Here is a 20,047-nt window from a genome sequence, read left to right on the forward strand (position 1 = left end):
TGTTGTCCACTTGGCTCCTTATTTGAAGCAATAAATTGCAGGTTAAGGTTAGGGCTTTACAATATCAGTAAAATATATAATTGCAATTTGATTATAATTAACCTTCATTTTTCTGACTATTTTTTCTTTGCCACCATGTCTCCACCTGGCACTTCAGTACGTCAGTAACTGAAAATATACATCAGAGTGGACATTAGTGGCAGTTATCCATCCAACTGGCCAAATATAAATTGACATGTGGACAATTATAGTGTCAGTTATAGTGTCCTACCAAATAATGAATCCAAGCAGTCATTTTGCAATTGCTATTTGTATCTTGTGATTGGACAGACGGACACCACACCTTTTTGCAGAAGTTCAAAAACGCCTATAATATTATTTAGCTTGCTATAGACTTACAAGGGATCTGATGTATTCCAGTAAATGTGTTTCCCTGGGGCCTCCATCTGAAGCCACGAAGGGTTGGAAAAGATTCATTTTACAAAATGAATTATCTTCGAGAAACTGAGAGACATGCAGCTGTCAAAATATTTCGATTGACATAAGTGAGTATAAAATCTTTTTGCCAGTTCCAAAAGGCCATACTAGATAATGTAGCTTCCTACAAAAAACATATTTTTACAAGAAAGATCTATAGCAAAATAAATACTTTGGAATGACACAAAACTAGGCATTACTGGTGTTTTTGAGTTAGTTAAATTGGCTACATATGAGATTTTTCTTACCAAGCATAGCTAATACCCCTCTGAAGGGCTCCCTTTTGAAAACTGTTATCAAGGTCAAAAGCCAGGGCTGTTCCCTCCAGACTGGACATTTTTCCTATGGCCAATCCTTCCTTATCCCAGAAACATATGTTGGAGATTGGACACTATTAGGCCCGTTTGTCCAGTTTAAATGTTGCCTGAACAGTTGTGTTTAAAGTCAGATTTGTTTAGTCCTATGCTGATCTAAAAACAACTTTGTCAATCAGACAATAATATTCATCTTCATGTAGAAATTGTTTCAGTTTTCAACCACATGTACGTGCTGAGTTGATGAAAGGCACTGGCTTTTTTTATTTCTGTCCAATGATTTTAAGCTGGATGGCTCCGCCCTCACTCTGCATCACAGAAGCAACTAAGACAATAGTTGCTGAAAAAAACAAAAAATCCAAGGCTAGGACTAAGGGTAAGGGGAAAGGTGTTAAATGGGACTCAGACTAAGTGTTAGCCCTAAATCTGCCTACCTGTACATATCCAATTGTATTTTTTTACTCACATACCATATTTCAGATTTCAATATGAATATTTTTGTCTTTCTTAATATCTTTGTAAAGTTATTTAAAATATCACTTTAGACCTGCTTACAGGCTTCACGGTGGAGCAGTTGGTAGCATTGTTGCTATGCAGCAAGAAGATCCTGGGTTTGACTCCTGGTCAGGGGTCTTTCTGCATGGAGTTTGCATGTTTTTCTCGTGCATGTATGGGTTCTCTATGGGTACTCTGGCTTCCTCGCACAGTCCTTTCGGTTAGGTCTATGCCTTAGGTGTGAATGGGTGTGTGCATGGTTGTTTGTCCTATGTGTTTCTGTGTTGTCCTGCAATGGACTGGTGACCTGTCAAGGGTGCACCCAACCGCTCGTCCTTAGACCGCTGGAGATAGGCACCAGATCCCCCACAACCCTGTACTGAAGAAGCAGTCATAGAAAATGGATGGATGGACATACTTACAAAAAATTTTGTGCTTGCTGTAAGAACACAGTTTCACATATGACTGTGTTGCAACAGCTGAAAATGCATTTACATTATTTAATTTCCAATCAGCATGATTACAAACATCTGAAAGACACAAAGAAGCAATGAAGATTACCAGCACAATGACAAATTTGTAAGAATGTGTCCACATATGCTGTCTGATTGAGGCATTTCCAGGCCACATATGGACTCATGCTGTCACACTGCCACCATGAAATACCCTCTCAAATACTGTATGAAAAAAGTCAAATTACAGATTTATACCAAAGCCTTAGAAGCTGCAAGAAAAGCCACAGAGCTGTTTCTCAGAGCTCAAAGAGTGTCTTTATACAAAAGACGACACACATTAAATATCTGGATAGGAAAATCAAACAAAGATTTAAGATAGAAAGAGGGCAAAAAATATCCTGCTTTCAGCAAAGACCCCAGGGAGCCATTTATGTAAAAAGTAGTCAGTGAAAATTTTCTATCAGTATCGTGTTTCTACAGAAAATCAGGGGAATTAATTGATCTATGAAAGGGAGATATCATCTCTGCTTTGTTGCTGCTTTAATGCCTCAGTCTGAAAACACAAATGTTCTGTAAAACGTTTGTCATGGAGATTATGCGAACATAGTCTTTTATCATTTAGGCTGCAGAGAATATTTCATGCTGTTTAGTTAAAGATGTAGTGTGCGAAAGTCTTCAGCAAAACTGTAAAGAAAAACGCTGAAAGATCTCCAGAAATTAAAGGTGAAGACTACAGAAATGAAGCAAAGTGGTTTAACATTTTTGCATAACTCTTGTAATTTAATGTTCACACTCCCAATTATTAGTGTTTGACTTAAACTTTTTCTCTCATCTTTACCTCCTTCGCCATGAGTTATTGGTGAAGTGTCAACATTTAACTTCTGTGTTTAGCACAAATGAAGCGAGCCAGCCAACCACAATGTAAACCGATGTAAAAGCATTATAAAAAGCCATTTGCCTGGTTTGTGAAGAGTGATGAAATTTCCCAGCCTCACACGCTCTCACTCAGACACACCGCCTGTTCCATTTGCTGTAATATGAGTAAATGAATTAGGTTTTGATGCTTTAAAAGCTTTTTCTTTTGGCTCTTATTGGGAGTAGATTTCACTATAATGCTGAGGTGTGTTTACAAGCCACTGGTGGTGGAGAGAAATAGGCAACCTGAAGGAGAGAATGCTAAAAAGAGGAACAAAGAGGACAATGGAGAGTAAGAATGATGGATTGTAAATGGATTTTAACAGAAGGACACATTGGGATGAAGGGGAAAGAGGATGAGAGAATGGAAGCACGCACTCAACCTTAGACAGATGAATGAGTTGTTTGCATTCATGGTTTAGTCCATTGCCCCATTAATGGCATTTCAATTACCGACTTATCAGATTACTGCAAGGCTAAGAGATGGAGCTTGGAGCCAGGGAGCAGTGCCATAAGAGAAGAGCTATAAGGATTACATTTAATGAAAAAACATGGTAATGTTGGAACTAAAATACAAATGTAGCACCAATTAAATGTACCTTGGTCTGTAAGGGTTTTCATTTGGGTTTTTAAATACATTTTCCATAATTATGTTTCAGTAAATATATGATTTTACTGGCTCAAAGTTTATCTGTTCTTTCTTTCTAGGTGAAACGACTAAAGGAGCTACATCCATTAACATTTACTTTTCCTTCCAATAGAAAGTACTCCTGGATCAGTGCTTCTGTATTATTTGTGTGTCTCTGCTCTGTTCTCTCAAACCCCCAGTCGGTTGTGGCAGATGGCCGCTCACACTGAGCCTGGTTATGCTGGAGGTTTCTTCCTGTTAAAAGGGAGTTTTTCCTCTCCACTGTCGCTACATGCATGCTCAGTATGAGGGATTGCTGCAAAGTCAACACCAGTGACTGTCCACTGTCTCTACATGCTCATCCGGGAGGAGTGAATGCTGCAAGTCACAGACTGGATGCAATCTGCTGGGTTTCCTTAGATAGAACAACTTTTTATCCAATTTGAATAAATAACTGAATCTGACTGCACTGTTCAATGGTTAGGATTAATTGGAATGTATGTACCTGACTGTTGTGAAGTGCCTTGAGACGACATGTGTTGTGAATTGGTGCTATATAAATAAACTGAATTGAATTACTTTTCTAAGAGCCAATTAGTGGCTAGTTCATTGATATTAGTAAAAAGGTTAAAAATGTAACAAAAATAAATTTTTCATTGTTGAAATTAGAATTTTATTTAAATTTAGAAATACTGTTATGTTAAAAGCATTGAGTAAAGAGATATTAAGAGTTTCTAATGCTCATTTTGGTATTCACAGCATGCTGCATGCTGTGAATCCATACATATTTTTTTGTACATGCATAAGGCAGTTGAGAAATCAGTAATGCTGGAAGCAACACAGTTTTTTGACCAAGTTTTACCATGTTAAGTTTGCTTTACATTAAACATTTTTTGAAGAATATTATCTGGTCTTGCTAGCATTTCAAATGCCTGTTGCTGGACTCTCTCTAAACGTTGTATAGAAGAAACAAAAAATAAACCTTCATTTTGGTATTTTCTTTATTCTCTTATTTTATGAACATACATTTCTCATGCTTAGTTTCTCTTTGTGTCTCTAATTTAATTCCTGAATTTTGTAACAAACTGAAACCAATCAGAGGTTGTTGCAGCAAAGCAGGATTAGCTGCACAGCTTCAGACTTTATTTTGTAGTGATAGGGAGTGTCAAGGGACTTTCATTTAGTAAATCATATTTTCTCGTCTCTTGGCATTAAAATCAACATTGCTCTTCAAACTAGAAAAGACAAAAGAACATGACATTCAGGTAAGGCAGATGTGTTTTGGTGTTCAGAGGTCAGGAAAAGGCTATATAAAGAATTACCTAAACTTGCCTGTATCTACAGTGAGAGCTGTTATTACAAAAGATAAAACAACTGGAAGTGAGACAAAGAAGGCAGGGTCAGAAATGGAAAAAAAAATTATTGGTGAACTGCAGCAAAGAGTAGCATCTTCGATCCACCAAGTTCCCACAACAACCTTTAAACACCACATTTATGCCAACCTGTATATTAGGAGTGATGGAACAAGCCTTTCTGTCCTTCTATAACGAATTAAAAAATTTGAAGTTTCTTCAATTCTACTGGAACTTTACCTGGAACTGTGTGCTTTGAGGCTGTAATTGTGCTTTTAGGTAACAAGGACGGTCTGGGTGGTCTGGGTTTTAAGGATGAATATGTGGAAAAGCACGTTGTGTACACTGTAGAGTATGGTGGAGCATCTATGATGGAGGGGCCTTGTTTTTATTTCAAAGAAACTGGGAACCTTGCTAGAGCACCTGGAATCGAAACACTTTGAAACACAGTGATATTTAAAATAAAAATCTAAACGTGGGTCATTATTGGATCTTTCAGGAGGATAACGGTGTAAAACATATGACCAAAAAAAGAAATAGTTGCTAAATCAATCTTCTTTCATGGCCAACTCTAAATCATTACAATGCATCAATGACACAGTGCCAGTATTTGTTTCCTCGGCACTGATGTAAAAAACAAACATTTGTTAATGTGGGATTTTTCCCCACTCAATAAAAAAGTAAAGGTCAGACTTTTTTTATTGTAAGTTTTTTTATTGAGAGATTACAACAAGGCGCACTTTTTACACAGATTTACTAGGGGTGTCAATGTTTGTGCAGTGAGCTGCATAATGATAAAAGATCAGAAGTTTTGCAAAGTAAAACCATGGAGATGATAAAATCTTGAATTTAACCGGGGTGAGAATTACCTTAAATATGACTGAGCATACAAGTAACATTCAAACTAGTTAGTGAGGCTGAGAGTGAGTTTGTGCTTTTTTACCTGCATGCAATGATATATACAGCACAGCTTTGCTATCTGCGTCTGCTGATGATGATGATCCTGCAGGGCCATTACCCATTCAGGACATAGAACATATGGGGTTGCAGAACTGCATATGTGACACCTCAGGGGGGAATCGGGTTTACTAAATGGACCGAGGGCCAATGAGATATTTGTGTTGGGGTCAAGTGATTCCCTCTGGCATGAATTATGTGACGGTGATAATGAGGAAGATGAGTCATTTTACCCAGCAATGGTGTAGTTCTTCATCCAGAAAGAAAGAAGTCATGTCTGTCCAACAGCTGAGGCTTTTTAATCCTTTCTGCTTTTCTTCACGTTTACTTTCCTTCTCTGGCTCAGTCAAAGTAAGTTCTGTTTTCGGATAATGGGAAAGACTTTGGTAACATTGATTTTAAAAGGGCACAAAAACCAATTTTATACCAAAACAGATGGCACAAAGGCATGTGGACTTCAAGACTGCTTTTAGGATTATTATGAACTCATACATAAAACTTTGGTTCTTACAAGTTTGTTGTGACTTATTTTGTTTTTCATTTAGAGATGTTGATCTGGAGATGAAGAAAAGGTCTTCTGGCCCATGTGGAATTCTCCTCAACTCCAGTTAAAAACTGACTGGAAACTATTTAAAAATAACACATCCTATATGATCTCAAGTGGGAAGATTGTGCCAAGGTATAGAACATTTATTCCCAAAGACCCTTAGACAGCATCATTTCCTTTGTTTGTTTAGTTTTTCTTTAAACTGGCCTCCTACGCCAGTCCTATGCCTACCCTATATAATGGCTTTTCAGCTCTTATAAAAGAATACAAGCCCTCCCTCACACATTCTCCCAAGATATAGACAGGAATCCAGTGCAGGAACTCTTGCAGTGTGCATTACTGTTAACTGAACAATATCAACACTTATATATGGCTGCAGAAGTTTACTTTGTATCTCTCAGATGAATGTGCAAAATGGCTGTGACTTTCCTGCAAACCTTAGGAGAAGTATTAAGCCTTAAAAGACCAGCTCAGTAAAAAAATAATCTTATAATATTTGTTGGGAATTGTTGCTATTTAAAAAAACAAACCAGAATGAAATTGAGATTGATTGTCTAATCTAGCCAACATCTTTGGCTGAAAGTTCTTTGGGAATCACCTTGTTGGAGCTAAAATCCTGTTTTCTGTCTGTTTTGTTTCTCTGTAACAGGTTGCTTGTAACAAAGAACCTAAAAGTGTGTCCTTATGCTGTCTGTGTGTTGATAAAAAAACACGTTCATCCCTTGTTTTAGGAGCCTTTTATGCCTGAATAAGTCAGTTATTGTCACGGTTGAAAGAGGATGCCTCATTTCAAAATGGTGTCTTTATTTTGCAGTTGAATCACATTTTTACATCTACTCATCCTTGGCGTGAATGTTATATTAATGTTCTGCTTTTGATTGTGTATTTGGAATTCATTCTGTTTTTATTCAAGGGGCGTCAATGGCACATCATATATTTGCAGCGTGTCTTAAAAGCAAGAGCTGGGTGCATGTTTTAGATTTTCGTTTTTGGAGATTGTTTTTTTAATCCACAGATTCTAAATTATACAAACAGGCTAATAAATATGCATACTGCCTAAAAATATTTGGGTAAATTTGAGCACTTCTTCTGGTCAAATTGGTATAACCTAAGATATAGTGAAGATTCCTTCACTGTCATTCCAAACACAGTGTACACAAGGAGATTCTGGTGCGCTCCAGAAACGGTGCCCATTTAAGAAGATAAAGACAATGTAAAAGTACAGCTCTGTAAACTAAACTGAAGGGATTGTACCACATTGCACAGTCCCAGGCACCCCAACCTACCCCTACCAATATGCACACACAGCAAGCATACACTCAAAATTCATGTATGTGCAGGGGACTACTGCAGCAACAGTAAAAGATTTTGGTACTATTTCTCCTCCTTTATTATTCCAACCCCTGTATGCAACACATCAGAACCACTGACAGAGGATAGCCCCCTAAGATAAAGTCTACATTGCCTCCGCATTCTGCGATATCACAATCTAATAACTGACCATAGCGGAGTTGTTTGGCTGCCTAAACCAAACCAAACAGCAGGTGAGAGATAAACAAAAAAACATAAGAGTATGTTTAAAGTTATTTCAGTAACTGAAATTCACAGCAGAGGCTTCTGGTTCACTTTGTTGTCGATGTCTTTGAAAAAGTAAAAGTGAAATCTCAGACTCTCCACAGTTTCTGTGAAAACAGTTGGTCTCGAGTGGCAATGTGTGCTGGAATGTTTGTTGCTCTGAGCTGACCCACTTATTCTGCTGTAGGTGGAAGTCTGGAAGTGTGTCTGTGTGTGTGTTTGATACGGTAGACAGATTCATTGGTTTTTCTCACGTTAACAGATTTTTTTCTCTCTAACCTCATAGCAGGGAAACAATGTGAGAAATGACAGTTGTGAGTTTATTCTGTTTCTGTTAATGCTTGCTAGACAGTGTGTTAGTGAATGAAAGCATCTTGTGTTATTGTATTGCGTAGAAATGGGCCGTTGTGATAATTTATTTCTGTGAGATGCCTTCTCACACTCTCTGTTTGTGTTTTTAATGTCTATAGTGCCACTTTCCTATGTTTATTATGCTGTTCCATACGCCTTTATCTACGTGGTTGGTTATGCATACATTATAATGTTTGTGCTCCTCCAGAAATATGTTTTAAATTTACTCTGAGTGTCAAATGTCACAGATATTTAAAAAATGTGTTATTCAAACCACAGTGCCTGGGACATGATCTGGTTAAAAAATACAGGGTTATTGTAGTACACCCATGGTGTAATTTATATTAAAGTACAGGTTTTACATAGTGCAATCATTTCTTCCTCAGCTACGCAAACTGTTCAAATGTTGAATTTGTTATAAAAAAGTAGGATACGTTAATTAGGATAAGTCCTACATTCCCATAGGGTTAAATTTGGGACTTTAATTAATTACATTCATACTGGGACATACTTCTCATGCAATTCTGAACACTTCACTGAAGCACATATTTCAAACCTAAAACAAAATATCATGGTTACGTCTTGTCAGAGTTCTTCAATGGCAATTTCTGTCTCCATAAATTATATATTTTTTTGTAAAATACCCTTCAGAAGCCATCAGAGGACAAAAAGATAAACGTGCACATTTGGTAACTATTCATTTCATCAGTCACACCTGCTTTATTTAGGATGTGATGTGTTGTTTCCTTTTTCCAGAGACGCTCCCTGACACTTCTAATTCTTAGTGAAGCTGATGGCAGTTAGCCAAATGGAGCTGGTCGACCCATAAAAGCTCCATCCTCAGCTGTAAAGCACCGACTAAAACACACTTAAACCATAAGCTGACAAAGAAAATCTGGTTTACGGCTTGGTTTGCAACCCTCTGGGTGTGGATACATTAGGGCATTGATATACCATTTTGGTGATTTAAAGAGCTTTAAGAGTTTAGCTTTTTTGCTGCATCAAGCATCTGGTTTATGCCATACAAAACTTGCCAGCCATTTTCCAGCTCACAGTACTTAGTAATTAATAGTTTGTGGGACATTATTTATCCAGGGAGGATGCACTTAATGTCCTGAAGAAATCAATGACTCTCTCTGTGAAGTATAAAGTACCCTGTGCATGTAGGAATTATGAGCTTGATTATAAAGTAAGACACCACAATCAAGTCAGGTTTATTTAAAAAGACCATTTAGCATAATGGTTTTGATGCAAAGGGTACCTTGAGGGTAGCAAACAGTAAATTAATTCAGAAGAAACATAAAAAAGCAACAGCATTGCTTGATTTGGCCTCAGAGTAAGATTGCTCTAAATGCCAAAGAAAATAGAACATTTGAGCAATTTCATTTTTTATACTGAGATACTCACTGAAAACCAGAAACCTAAAGACTGGTGACAAATAGACGCTTCACGTTCTAAACCCTGAATGCCCAAGGGCATCTTATCTATGGCTAAATGGCCAAATCTTGTCACCCCCCTTTGCAAAAATATGTCTAAAACTGAATGTTTTTAGCCCATAGATCCAATCCAAGTTGTACCTAAACAAAGATCTTAGAATTCAGGCATGGCTAGCCTATTTAATCAACCTCAACCACATTTTAAACACATTTTGACATCACTGGATGTCTTTGTGCCGAAGTCTTTCCATTATTCTCGACATCATATTTTCAAGGACGTAAAGAGTTTCAGTTATATATCATTCAGTACTGATTATGAACCACTTCAAGTACCATTAAAAACCACTAAAATGCATAGAGCGTATTTAGGTGTAGATCCTGACCACAATATCACAATATTAAAAGCATAAAAAAAGTAAGTGTTTGGATCATGATCAACTCTACAAAATAACTAGAAGGACTCATCCTTGTGAAACACTGTCATGCAGTTAAGTAATCAGATCCAATATCTAACTTCAGAGTTTTATTATGTTATTTTCTTTTGCCTTTTCCTTGGTGATTATTCACATTTGGCTAATGTGACTAAATTTATATTGTCATTAAAAACAGTTTCCTATGGTTTGGACATTTATAATTGGGGAGACATAAAAACCGTGCAAACAGAATACTTCAAAATTCAGGTGCAATGTGCTGTACATTAAAGACCAACAATAAGTGTGACACACATTGGGCATGCTGTGGTGGATCTTGTCAATTAACGTTTCAGTTGTCGCCTTTAACACTCATCAGACTCATAAGTGTTAAAGGGCCAAGACAATTCAGATTATTAAACTCTAGCCTTGGATGATTTTTTAGAAGTGTCAATGCGAATACAACAGGTGTTAAAAGGATCGCTGGGGAGTGCGCCTTGGAGCGTTACATGGCGACCAAACACAGCTGCTGTGGGTTGTTTGACTGACAGTAATAGGGGCATATTTTATGTTGCACGTCATTGCTGATGTGCGTTACCCTTAAGTTTAGTTTTAGACTTTCATTTTCAGGCGACTGTGGCTCAGTAGGAAGAGTAGTCGTCTTGCAATCAGAAGGTTGTGGATTTGATTCCAACTTCCTCCTGCCATATGTCAATTCAATTTCAATTAAATTCAAAAATACTTTATTAATCCCAAAGGAAAATTAAATGTTGTTGTAGCTCATTATGAGGGTTTCCTCAAAGAGCCGTTGTAGATGCTGATGGCTCTGGGCAGGAAGGATCACCTGTAGCGCTCCGTCTTACAGCAGATCTGAAGAAGCCTCTGACTGAAGACACTCTGTTGTTGTAGGACAGTCTGATGAAGAGGATGCTCAGGGTTCTCCATAATGTTCTTCATTTTATGAAGAATCCATCTTTCTGTCGATGTGCCCCTGGGCAAGGCACTTAACCTCAAGTTGCCTACCGATCTGCATAACGGTGTATGTATGTGTGAGCGTTAGTGAGTGCAATTGGGTAAATGTGGCTCTAGTGTAAAGCGCTTTGAGTGGTCTGTATGACTGGAAAAGCGCTATATAAGTTCAGTCCATTTACCATTTTCCTCTTGCTGGACCTCTTATGAAAGAAAGATGAGTTTCTAATCAGTTCCATCACTGATTAATGTATAAAATAAATAGAACTGGTCTCAAGACTAAACTGTGGGGAACACCTTTAGATACACTTGAACTGATACCTTGCAAGTTCATTAGGTTTTTGGAACATATGGTAGCTGATGCCTGTTTTTATAATATATATGAGTTGAAGTCAAAATATTTTGGTAAAACAGAATTTTATTAAACACCGTGGTTGAAAATAATGTCATGTGATGTCAGGTTTACTGCATGTGTGATTCTTTTTCCTTTTTTGCATGTGTGCAGGTTCATTTATGGTAGTGAATGCATCGGGTCGTGCATCTGGACAGAAGGCTCACCTGTACATGCCTACCCTGAAGGAGAACGACACCCACTGCATCGACTTCCTGTACTCTATGTCTAGTCGGGACGGAGCAAGTCCAGGCACTTTAAACGTCTACATCAAGGTATGTAGCAGTAAAATGAAGATGTGTGTAATAGTGGATGACTGGCAGAGAAGGATTGACGGTTTAACCGACTCAAAGACAGACCAGGTAAACAGATATCTGCTATCTCTGGAGGGAGGATCTAAGGAGCCTTGTATCACTTTTACCCTTTGTGTGACCTTTCTGGAACATACACAAATTATCATGAAATAGTTTTTGGATTGTTGAAAGAAGTTTTTTTTCCCCACTCTTTCTTCATGGCTCTGTTCTTGGTCAGAATTGGGAGAAAAGTCACTTTGATAGATGAGAAGCTGTTTTTGGGTTTCCAGTCATATGACTTTGTTGCACACTAATTTAATTTGAGTATGCCATTTTGGTAACTGCACAGTATTTCTCTTTTGTCATTTGGGTTTTTTCCTTTTCTATACAGTCTATTCTAATTTTTATTCCTGCTTTTCATTCTAATTTTTGAAAGTCTTTTTTTTAGTGACTTTTTCATGCTTTTTTAGTGATATGTGTGAACCTATATACTTCCATTTGCCAGTTTGACACACCTGCATTTCCCCACTGAGGGACAATAAAGGAAATTTCTATTCTTCTTCTATTCTTATTGTAAACTTTTGGACTAATAAAGATTTTTTGTGATGAACCGACAATTTGCGTTACTGCTAAAACTATTGATCACATTGACAAGAGCCTCTGCTATTAAACAGCAGCGGCTGCAACAATGAATGTTTTATGCATTAGTAAAAAGACAGAGAAAAAAGATCTTTTGTGATCTTCTGTTGATCATTTATACATTGCAGGTACCCTGAACTCAGCTCTTTTGATTAAATATATATCTTTCTATTGTCTTCTCCCTTTGCTGCCTGTCTGCAGGTAAATGGAGGTGCTCAAGGTAACCCAGTTTGGAATGCCTCCGATACTGTCACTGAAGGCTGGGTGAAGGCTGAACTGGCCATTTCTACATTCTGGCCCAACTCCTATCAGGTACTCAACATATACCCATGCTTTTTGTTTATAGTAATATTCATGTAAACATATGGAGGCTGCAGGACTACAGTATGACTTTATAATATAATAGAGTTAGAGATAGATTTGTATGAGTATTTATAGATATTTCTATATTTTTCACAGCTTGTCTCTTAGTCTGGGTACTAAGGTGACACATATAAGTAATAAAATATATTTTAACTACCAAAAGTAGTCACTACCTACAGGTCCTTCTAAAAAAATTAGCAATTTGTGATAAAGTTCATTATTTTCCATAATGTTATGATGAAAATTTAACATTCATATATTTTAGATTCATTGCACACTAACTGAAATATTTCAGGTCTTTTATTGTCTTAATATGGATGATTGTGGCATACAGCTCATGAAAACCCAAAATTCCTATCTCATAAAATTTGCATATTTCATCCGACCAATAAAAGAAAAGTGTTTTTAATACAAAAAACGTCAACCTTCAAATAATCATGTACAGTTATGCACTCAATACTTGGTCGGGAATCCTTTTGCAGAAATGACTGCTTCAATGCGGCGTGGCATGGAGGCAATCAGCCTGTGGCACTGCTGAGGTCTTATGGAGGCCCAGGATGCTTCGATAGCGGCCTTTAGCTCATCCAGAGTGTTGGGTCTTGAGTCTCTCAACGTTCTCTTCACAATATCCCACAGATTCTCTATGGGGTTCAGGTCAGGAGAGTTGGCAGGCCAATTGAGCACAGTGATACCATGGTCAGTAAACCATTTACCAGTGGTTTTGGCACTGTGAGCAGGTGCCAGGTCGTGCTGAAAAATGAAATCTTCATCTCCATAAAGCTTTTCAGCAGATGGAAGCATGAAGTGCTCCAAAATCTCCTGATAGCTAGCTGCATTGACCCTGCCCTTGATAAAACACAGTGGACCAACACCAGCAGCTGACACGGCAACCCAGACCATCACTGACTGTGGGTACTTGACACTGGACTTCTGGCATTTTGGCATTTCCTTCTCCCCAGTCTTCCTCCCGACTCTGGCACCTTGATTTCCGAATGACATGCAGAATTTGCTTTCATCCAAAAAAAGTACTTTGGACCACTGAGCAACAGTCCAGTGCTGCTTCTCTGTAGCCCAGGTCAGGCGCTTCTGCCGCTGTTTCTGGTTCAAAAGTGGCTTGACCTGGGGAATGCGGCACCTGTAGCCCATTTCCTGCACACGCCTGTGCATGGTGGCTCTGGATGTTTCTACTACAGACTCAGTCCACTGCTTCCGCAGGTCCCCCAAGGTCTGGAATCGGCCCTTCTCCACAATCTTCCTCAGGGTCCGGTTACCTCTTCTCGTTGTGCAGCGTTGTCTGCCACACTTTTTCCTTCCCACAGACTTCCCACTGAGGTGCCTTGATACAGCACTCTGGGAACAGCCTATTCGTTCAGAAATTTCTTTCTGTGTCTTACCCTCTTGCTTGAGGGTGTCAATAGTGGCCTTCTGGACAGCAGTCAGGTCGGCAGTCTTACCCATGATTGGGGTTTTGAGTGATGAACCTGGCTGGGAGTTTTAAAGGCCTCAGGAATCTTTTGCAGGTGTTTAGAGTTAACTCGTTGATTCAGATGATTAGGTTCATAGCTCGTTTAGAGACCCTTTTAATGATATGCTAATTTTGTGAGATAGGAATTTTGGGTTTTCATGAGCTGTATGCCAAAATCATTCGTATTAAGACAATAAAAGACCTGAAATATTTCAGTTAGTGTGCAATGAATCTAAAATTTATGAATGTTAAATTTTCATCATGACATTATGGAAAATAATGAACTTTATCACAATATGCTAATATTTTGAGAAGGACCTGTATAACTAACCATTATACTGCTGTGAGTACTGTAACTGAAGTGTTCATTTAATGACCTTGAGTCTTGATGTGGGTCTCTTTGTTTATTGGTCTATTAAAGGTGCAGCACTATACAGCTCTGTGCTTTCAGTAAAGAAACAGTGCAGTACCTTTGCTTTAGGTAATGACCTGAGTGTTGCACGGTGGATGAAAGCACCATAGATACAAGGCTTTATATTAACTAAAGTGAAATAAAGGCTTCTGTATATCTCTGAATCTCTGTATATCTCCCTAATTATTTGTGACCTCCCAGGAAGAGATGATGCTGTCTCTTTCTAAAACGATTATCGGTTAAAAGTTCAACCTTTGCAGAAAAAGTGCAGCAAAGTGGTACACAATGAGTTTATACAAAATTTTGGTGAAAACATCACTATCCATAAAAAATGTTAAACTATACAAAGGTGAAATGAATTAAAATATATAGAACACACTAAACGTTGTCATGTTTAATCCAAATGAAGCAGTAAAGTGAATCTTTGAATGATTTGTCAGTTTCTAAACTTGACAGTTCTCATAACAAAAGGGATATTACTGCACAAGTCAGAGGGAGCAGCTACAAAGGCATGAATAAATTTTATTATTTGAGTTTTGTAGGACATTGGGTGTATTTAATTGGTCCACCTGAATGTTCTCTAGATTATGTAAAATAGAGCAAATGTTCCCTCAGGTTAGATCTACCATTACTATGAAGATAATTAAAAATCCGAGGTGAACTTATCTTAACAACCCATTGACCAGCAATTGTGTAACAGTTATAGTAAAAATAGATTTCATTTCCACCCTTTCTGTTTTTAACACAATGCAGCGGCAGATCTGCAGGGCAAAAGCCTTTAAAAAGCAACAGATTCTTCCCATCATTCTGGAAAGGGCTAAAATGCTTTTTACAAACTACTTAAATTCAATCATTCCTTAATGGAAAAGATTTTTTCCACCAGGGAAAACTCATTTAAGGAAAACACATTTAAGTAAGCTGCAAAACTGCAAAAAGAGCTCTATCTCAGACTCTACGGGCCTTGAACAAGTATGGCTTGTTTGGATTGGTTCCCACGAGAAAGCTGTTTCTAAAAAAATAATATGACCGGGCATAGGTTTGCTTCTTAATAAACCACAAGACCTCTGGACTAATGTCAAATGATGCCAAGGTAGAGGTATTTGGATATTATGCACAATATATGGTTGGACTAAACCAATCGGAGCATATCAACTTGACCACCGCTTACAAGATGTCAAACACAGTAGAGGTAAGCTAATGAAATGGGCTGGTTACAGGATCTGGGTAACTAAATGATTGTACATAAACTCCTGAAGCTTGACCCAAAAACAGTCATCTGTAGTACAATGATCAATGCCTGGTAAACATAAGAACGACGGTGGTGTAACTGCCCATGCGAAGTGACGAGGTCAGTCTAATTGAGATATTGCAGTGTAATCTTAGGAGAAGAGTGCAGAAACAAATGATTGTCATCACTACGGAACTGCACTAAGGTGAAATTCAAGCTTTTAATTTTAAAAGGAATCAAGCAGAGTTTTTTGGACAAGAAATATTTGTCTTTTGCATAGTCAACAAGCATTTTGTGGAATGTGAAATTTGTTTGCTGAAAAAAAATATTCTTAGTATTCAGAGTGAGTGAAGCTTTATACAATTGAGGATCCTGACTCCACAGAAATATGTGCACATTTAAATGTGTGGTTTGAGAGTATATTCATGTTCATATGGGTGGGTCAGGAGTGCAGGACCTCTTAGTCACCCGGCTGACTTCATGTCACCATCAGAGTCTGTGTTCAGGTCTTTTTTTTTTTAAGAATATGAGGTTTGGCTAAAAGGGGTAAAGAAATCAAGAACAACACAAAGCGGCAGCTACAGAAAGGAAAAACAAAATGAGGGAATTGCAGGGGTGCAATGAGTAATGGAAGATGGATGATAGGAAAATGAGAATAAAAGAGCAGAGAAGTGACAGCATATGTGGTTGGCATAAGGATAGAGACAGAATTGATGAAGTGAAAACAGGAATAGTTGCTGACTTTGGAGGATAATTCCCCTGGGCTTCCCATATGAGCTTCTTCACTGTGGTGTCAAGATGCAGCAGTCTGTGACAAAGAGAAAGTTTTAATGTCTGGATTCTTTCATTTATGTTTTTTTCCTTCTCCATCTCCCTTTTGTATTTTGATTCTCAGGTAATATTTGAGGCGGTTTCAGTCCAAGGCCATCCAGGTTTCATCGCCATTGATGACATACGAGTTCTGGCTCATCCTTGCCGTAAGTGAGAGAGACTGGGTTTGACCCTGCAAAACCGTAGTCCTGCTGAGCATCATCTGCTTTATAGCTGTCCTACACTCCCCACAACACACACACACACACACACACACACACACACACACACTCTCTCTCTTGTTTTGCTGTATGTAGTGAGGACCATGTGTTGACTTCCATTGATTTTCAGTCATTTTCAACCCTTTCTATGCCCTAACCCTGACAATAACCCTAAACCTAACCATTACCAGTGCTTACCTAACCCTAACCTTAACCTAAACTCAATTCACACCTTAGTCCTAAACCTAACCGTTATCAAAATAGGTCATGAGGACCAGCAAAATGTCCTCACTTTAGTACAAACGGTCCTCAATTTGATGGTGAAATCGGGAAAATGGTTCTCACTGTGATGCCAAGACAGGAACACAAACACATACGGTAAAAATTGCAGTTGCAGACAGATTGCAGAGAACCAGAGGAAGGTCTAAACTCAGGGTCTTCATCACTCAAATCTGACAGAAATACTTTGCTCCACAAAACTCGGTACTGTAAAAATCACCTACTTGCTTTTCCCTGACTGCTTAAAGTTGTTCGTTTATTTATACAAAAATTATAAAACGATAGTGTTGTTTTTAAAAGGGAAAGTTTCATCTGCCCTAAAGTATCTGAATTATGTTGCTCAATTGACCAACAGGTCACTTGTTCCAAAGAAAATCCTCTACAAGAAAACCAAAAAAGAACAAGATAATGAAACATCATGGATGAAATAGATGGATTATAAAAGCTTTTAAAAACCAACCTTCATGTGTAAGTCCTTGTCATTACTGCCAAAGCAAATTATCATTATTAAATGAAGGATGGCTCTATACTCCGTTGGGTTTATCTACTTCTACAGAAAGTAAAATGAATTTAACCAGTCACAGGCTGCTCTCAACGACAAACCAAAGTCACCATAATGTCAGGCTGCCTGTCCCACTGACAGACCACTCATCTGTCTTATAGCCATGCCTCAGTTCTGATTACAATGTAAAGCTGTCGTATTTTGGCATTATAAATGTGTTTTAGACCTTCTGGTCACTTTATGGACACCTGTTCACCCAAATAGTGAGTCATCGACTAACATAACAGCAACCCAGTGCATTTGGGCCTCTAGAACTGGTGAAGAGGACCTACAGTTGTGTGAATCAAGATGCCTTGTTATTGAAAGCCAAAGTATGTTGAATATCATCTCTAAACACACAATTTGTCAAACTTGAAGCAGCAGAAGACCATACTGGGTGTGACTCCTACAAAACAGGTAACAGGAAACTGAGGTTACAGTTCACACAAGGTTACTAAAACTGGTTACAGATTGAAAAAATATTGTTTGGTCCTGTAAGTCTTGTATCAAGGGTCCATTATGGTGGAGGTGGTGTGTTGGATATTTTCTTGGCATACTTAAACACCTTTAGCACCAATTGAGCACAGGATAAATTGTTGCTAATCATGTCTTTATGGCGACAGTCTACTCATCTTCTGACGGCTACTTCCAGCAGCGTAATGCACTTTGTCACATCAGCGCAAATCATCTTAAACTGGTCTCTTGAGCATTTTATTATACTCTAATGGCCACAACAGTCATCCATGCCATGAAGAATTAAAGTAGCATGGTGTTTTGTAATAGTCTGAAGATAAAGTTCAGTGCTCTACACGCAGTTCTCGAGAGCATTCAAGTGTCCAAATAATTATCAGAGGAACTATTCAGAAAATAGGTCCGACTGCCATTAATTGGGCCACTTCAAGCATTCGGCATGCCAAGGTGAGCGAGTCTTTGCAGGACATACAGACTCTCTGTATGTCCTGCAAAATGCAACATAGACTCTCTGCAAAATGCAACATAGGGTTAAGTAATCTTAGTACTGGATCATTGCTGCAACATTTGAGTACTGTTTATGTAAATTCTTTTGCAGGAGCGCTTCTGTGCAGTATTAAAGGGACCTCAGTGTTGAAAGAAATGTTTTCATCAGTTACAAAATCATTGGCAGCCTGGCTAAGGTGTACATCAAATTGTCTATGCTACTGTTTCAGATGTGTAGAAAGGTGTTGATAGAGCATTGTTTACCCAGGGCAACAATTCATCCTACCACATTAAAATACTTGGCAGATACACTTTCTGTACAAAACCAATGTGAAACCTCTATCTTATTCGGATCTAATGAAAATAAGTAAAATAGCACAGTGTTTTACTCAAACCAAGCTGTTTGATTTAAAATGGAGACTGATAGTAATTTCACAAAGGCATGTTTCTTAAGAAGCTAAATAAAATAGCTTGAATCCACTTGTTTTTTAAATTTATTTTAGTTAAAGCTTAAATTGTTTCATACCAATAGGATTTGTGTGAGTGTGTAATTTGTGTAATTGCATTCAATTAGTTGTTTTGTACATATGGACTTGTTCCCATAATGTGCACTGTGTTTTTATGTTGCAGGTAAAGCTCCTCATTTCTTGCGGCTGCAGAATGTGGAGGTGAACGTGGGGCAAAATGCTTCGTTTCAGTGTATTGCTGGAGGGAAGTGGTCTCAGCATGATAAACTCTGGCTGCAGGTTTGTACTACTATCAGCAAATGTACTCAAATCATTTGTGTAAAAGGAGAGGCAGATTGATGGAAATGTCAAAGTGGTGCAATTTTAGGCACTGTAAAGAAAGATGAAAAATAGGTATCATTCAGTCCATTGATATAATTCAGTCCAATTTAATCGTGTATACTACAATAATAATAATCCAGTTTTAACCATCTTACAGTTCTATTATGTTATTATTCTCAACTACTCTACTCAACATGATGAAGTGTGGAGTATTGGAATTATCTTTAGAAATCAGGCTAAATAACGCTGATATTAATGGTAATATTTATGACATAAATGTTAGCAGAGAAAAAAACTGTACTTCCAACTAGATCAAGGCAATAAACTGGTTGATGTGGTCTGTGCTTCCTTAACATTCCTGTCTGTTTGACTTTGAGGTAAGGCTAGAAAATGTAACCAATTGTTATGGTCACCAGTCTCTTCTAATGTTATTTTGTTGGTTGAAAGCTGAGAAAAGTTTGAGAATCAGTTATCGCTCCATTTAAGTTCAGTCTGATCCAGTTGAACTGCAGTGCTGTTCAATTTATTCTCCTTAGATTTATATGAAACTACATTAAATCATCATCATGTAATCCTATTTCGCCTGGGGGGTGGGGAGGGGGGTCCCATAGTGGACATAGTAGGGCATGACAGCCCTACTATGTCCAGAGCTTTGAGCATCTCAGGCTGAATCTCTGAGCTTTTTAAGTACCTCGGCCATGCTAAGGGAAATAACCTACCCTGGTCTTCTAGCTCCACCTGCTCTGTGGAGGACATGGGGACCAGATTAAAGAGATCCT

The 20,047-nt window shown here is 38.1% G+C and overlaps 1 protein-coding gene across 12 annotated transcripts in view; it reads left to right on the top strand.

The window, feature by feature from the left end:
- ptprt (protein tyrosine phosphatase receptor type T) overlaps positions 1-20,047 on the top strand; it is a 444,335-nt gene that overhangs the window by 89,701 nt on the left and 334,587 nt on the right. For all 12 annotated transcript variants that reach the window (XM_047347294.1, XM_047347295.1, XM_047347298.1 and 9 more), the window contains exons 3-6: positions 11,387-11,547; positions 12,406-12,516; positions 16,568-16,649; positions 19,111-19,226. In XM_047347294.1, the coding sequence (XP_047203250.1) occupies positions 11,387-11,547; positions 12,406-12,516; positions 16,568-16,649; positions 19,111-19,226 (470 nt within the window). The remainder of the gene's footprint in view (positions 1-11,386; positions 11,548-12,405; positions 12,517-16,567; positions 16,650-19,110; positions 19,227-20,047) is intronic.

This window comes from Girardinichthys multiradiatus, chromosome 20 (assembly GCF_021462225.1).
Source record: "Girardinichthys multiradiatus isolate DD_20200921_A chromosome 20, DD_fGirMul_XY1, whole genome shotgun sequence".
Taxonomy (NCBI): Eukaryota; Metazoa; Chordata; class Actinopteri; order Cyprinodontiformes; family Goodeidae; genus Girardinichthys; species Girardinichthys multiradiatus.